Source organism: Terrapene carolina, unplaced genomic scaffold (assembly GCF_002925995.2).
Source record: "Terrapene carolina triunguis isolate 2854851 unplaced genomic scaffold, T_m_triunguis-2.0 Scaffold30624, whole genome shotgun sequence".
NCBI classification, from domain to species: domain Eukaryota; kingdom Metazoa; phylum Chordata; order Testudines; family Emydidae; genus Terrapene; species Terrapene triunguis.
In genome coordinates, this window is record NW_020694975.1 from 1 (window position 1) to 1,033 (window position 1,033).

Genomic DNA, 1,033 nt, shown 5'->3' on the forward strand with positions numbered 1-1,033 from the left:
TAGGCCCTAGAACACTTTGATTGGTTGCACTTCACATTGGCTTCTCCACCTGCCATGTGAAAGCATCAGCTTTTTTAATAGCAAAGAAACACCTGGCTAGACAGACCTTTGTTACACATTAGGTACACAGTTCTTCTTCATCACATTTCTATTTAAAGTAGATGGCATGAGCAATTCCTGAGTCGTCTTTCAATCATACACACCGGGCTGTCCTGCCCCGCCCCTCAGCCCAATCCATGCTGAGAGAGGACTGCAAATCCCACCTCTAGATGTCACCCAGTTTCATCCGGTGGCCGGAATGGAGCTAGGTGTGGGGGGAAGTTCCTGGCTGGGTCCCATCTAGATGGGGGGAGGGAGAGGGGGTTATCCTGGCTGCATCCCAGCGAGATGAGTGAGTGTGGGACTGAAAGAGAGACCTGGCTGGATCCCACCTACATGAGGGGGAGGGCTCCCTAATGCAGTAGGCTGTGACCATCTGCTCTAAATTCCCTCCACTTGTCTGCTCTTCCCCACACTTGCTCAGCCAAGTCCCTTTCCCTGTCCCCCACAGTCTCTCTGCTGGGCATCACGGGGACAGGACCACTCCCTGGTCTGCATCTGCTGGTGCTGTGTCAGGCCCACTGGCTGCCAGAAGCCCCTCAGGTCTTGGCGGTGGCAGAGGGGCACTAGTGTGCGTGACCGGGTGCCGAGTGAGGTTGGCCAATCTAGCAAAGTGCTTGCCCCAGTCGGCACAGCTGTACTGCTGCTCTCGGCTGTGAATGAACCAATGTGGTAGCAGTGAGGAGGCCCGTGCAAAGCTCCTGCTGCAGCCAGCGCATCGGAATGTCCTCCCCCCAGTGTGCGTGCACTGGTGCTTGGTGGGTGGACTGGTTTTTTTGACGTTCTTACCAGAATCATCACAGTGGTGCGGCCGCTCCCCGGTGTGCACGCTGGTGAAGTGTCAGTCTGGAGGCAGTGCAGAATCCCTTACCACATTGGGCACAACGGTGCGGCCGCTCCCCAGAGTGCGTGCGCTGGTGTGTTCTCAGGCTTG

The 1,033-nt window shown here is 56.4% G+C and overlaps 1 protein-coding gene across 1 annotated transcript in view; it reads right to left on the minus strand.

Moving 5' to 3' along the window:
* Positions 1 to 6: 6 nt before the first annotated feature.
* LOC112125689 (zinc finger protein 239-like) overlaps positions 7 to 1,033 on the minus strand; it is a 3,935-nt gene continuing 2,908 nt past the window's right edge. The window contains exon 2 of the mRNA XM_029914101.1: positions 7 to 1,033. This exon is cut by the window's right edge and continues 744 nt beyond it. Within this exon, the coding sequence (XP_029769961.1) occupies positions 897 to 1,033 (137 nt within the window). The 3' untranslated portion in view covers positions 7 to 896.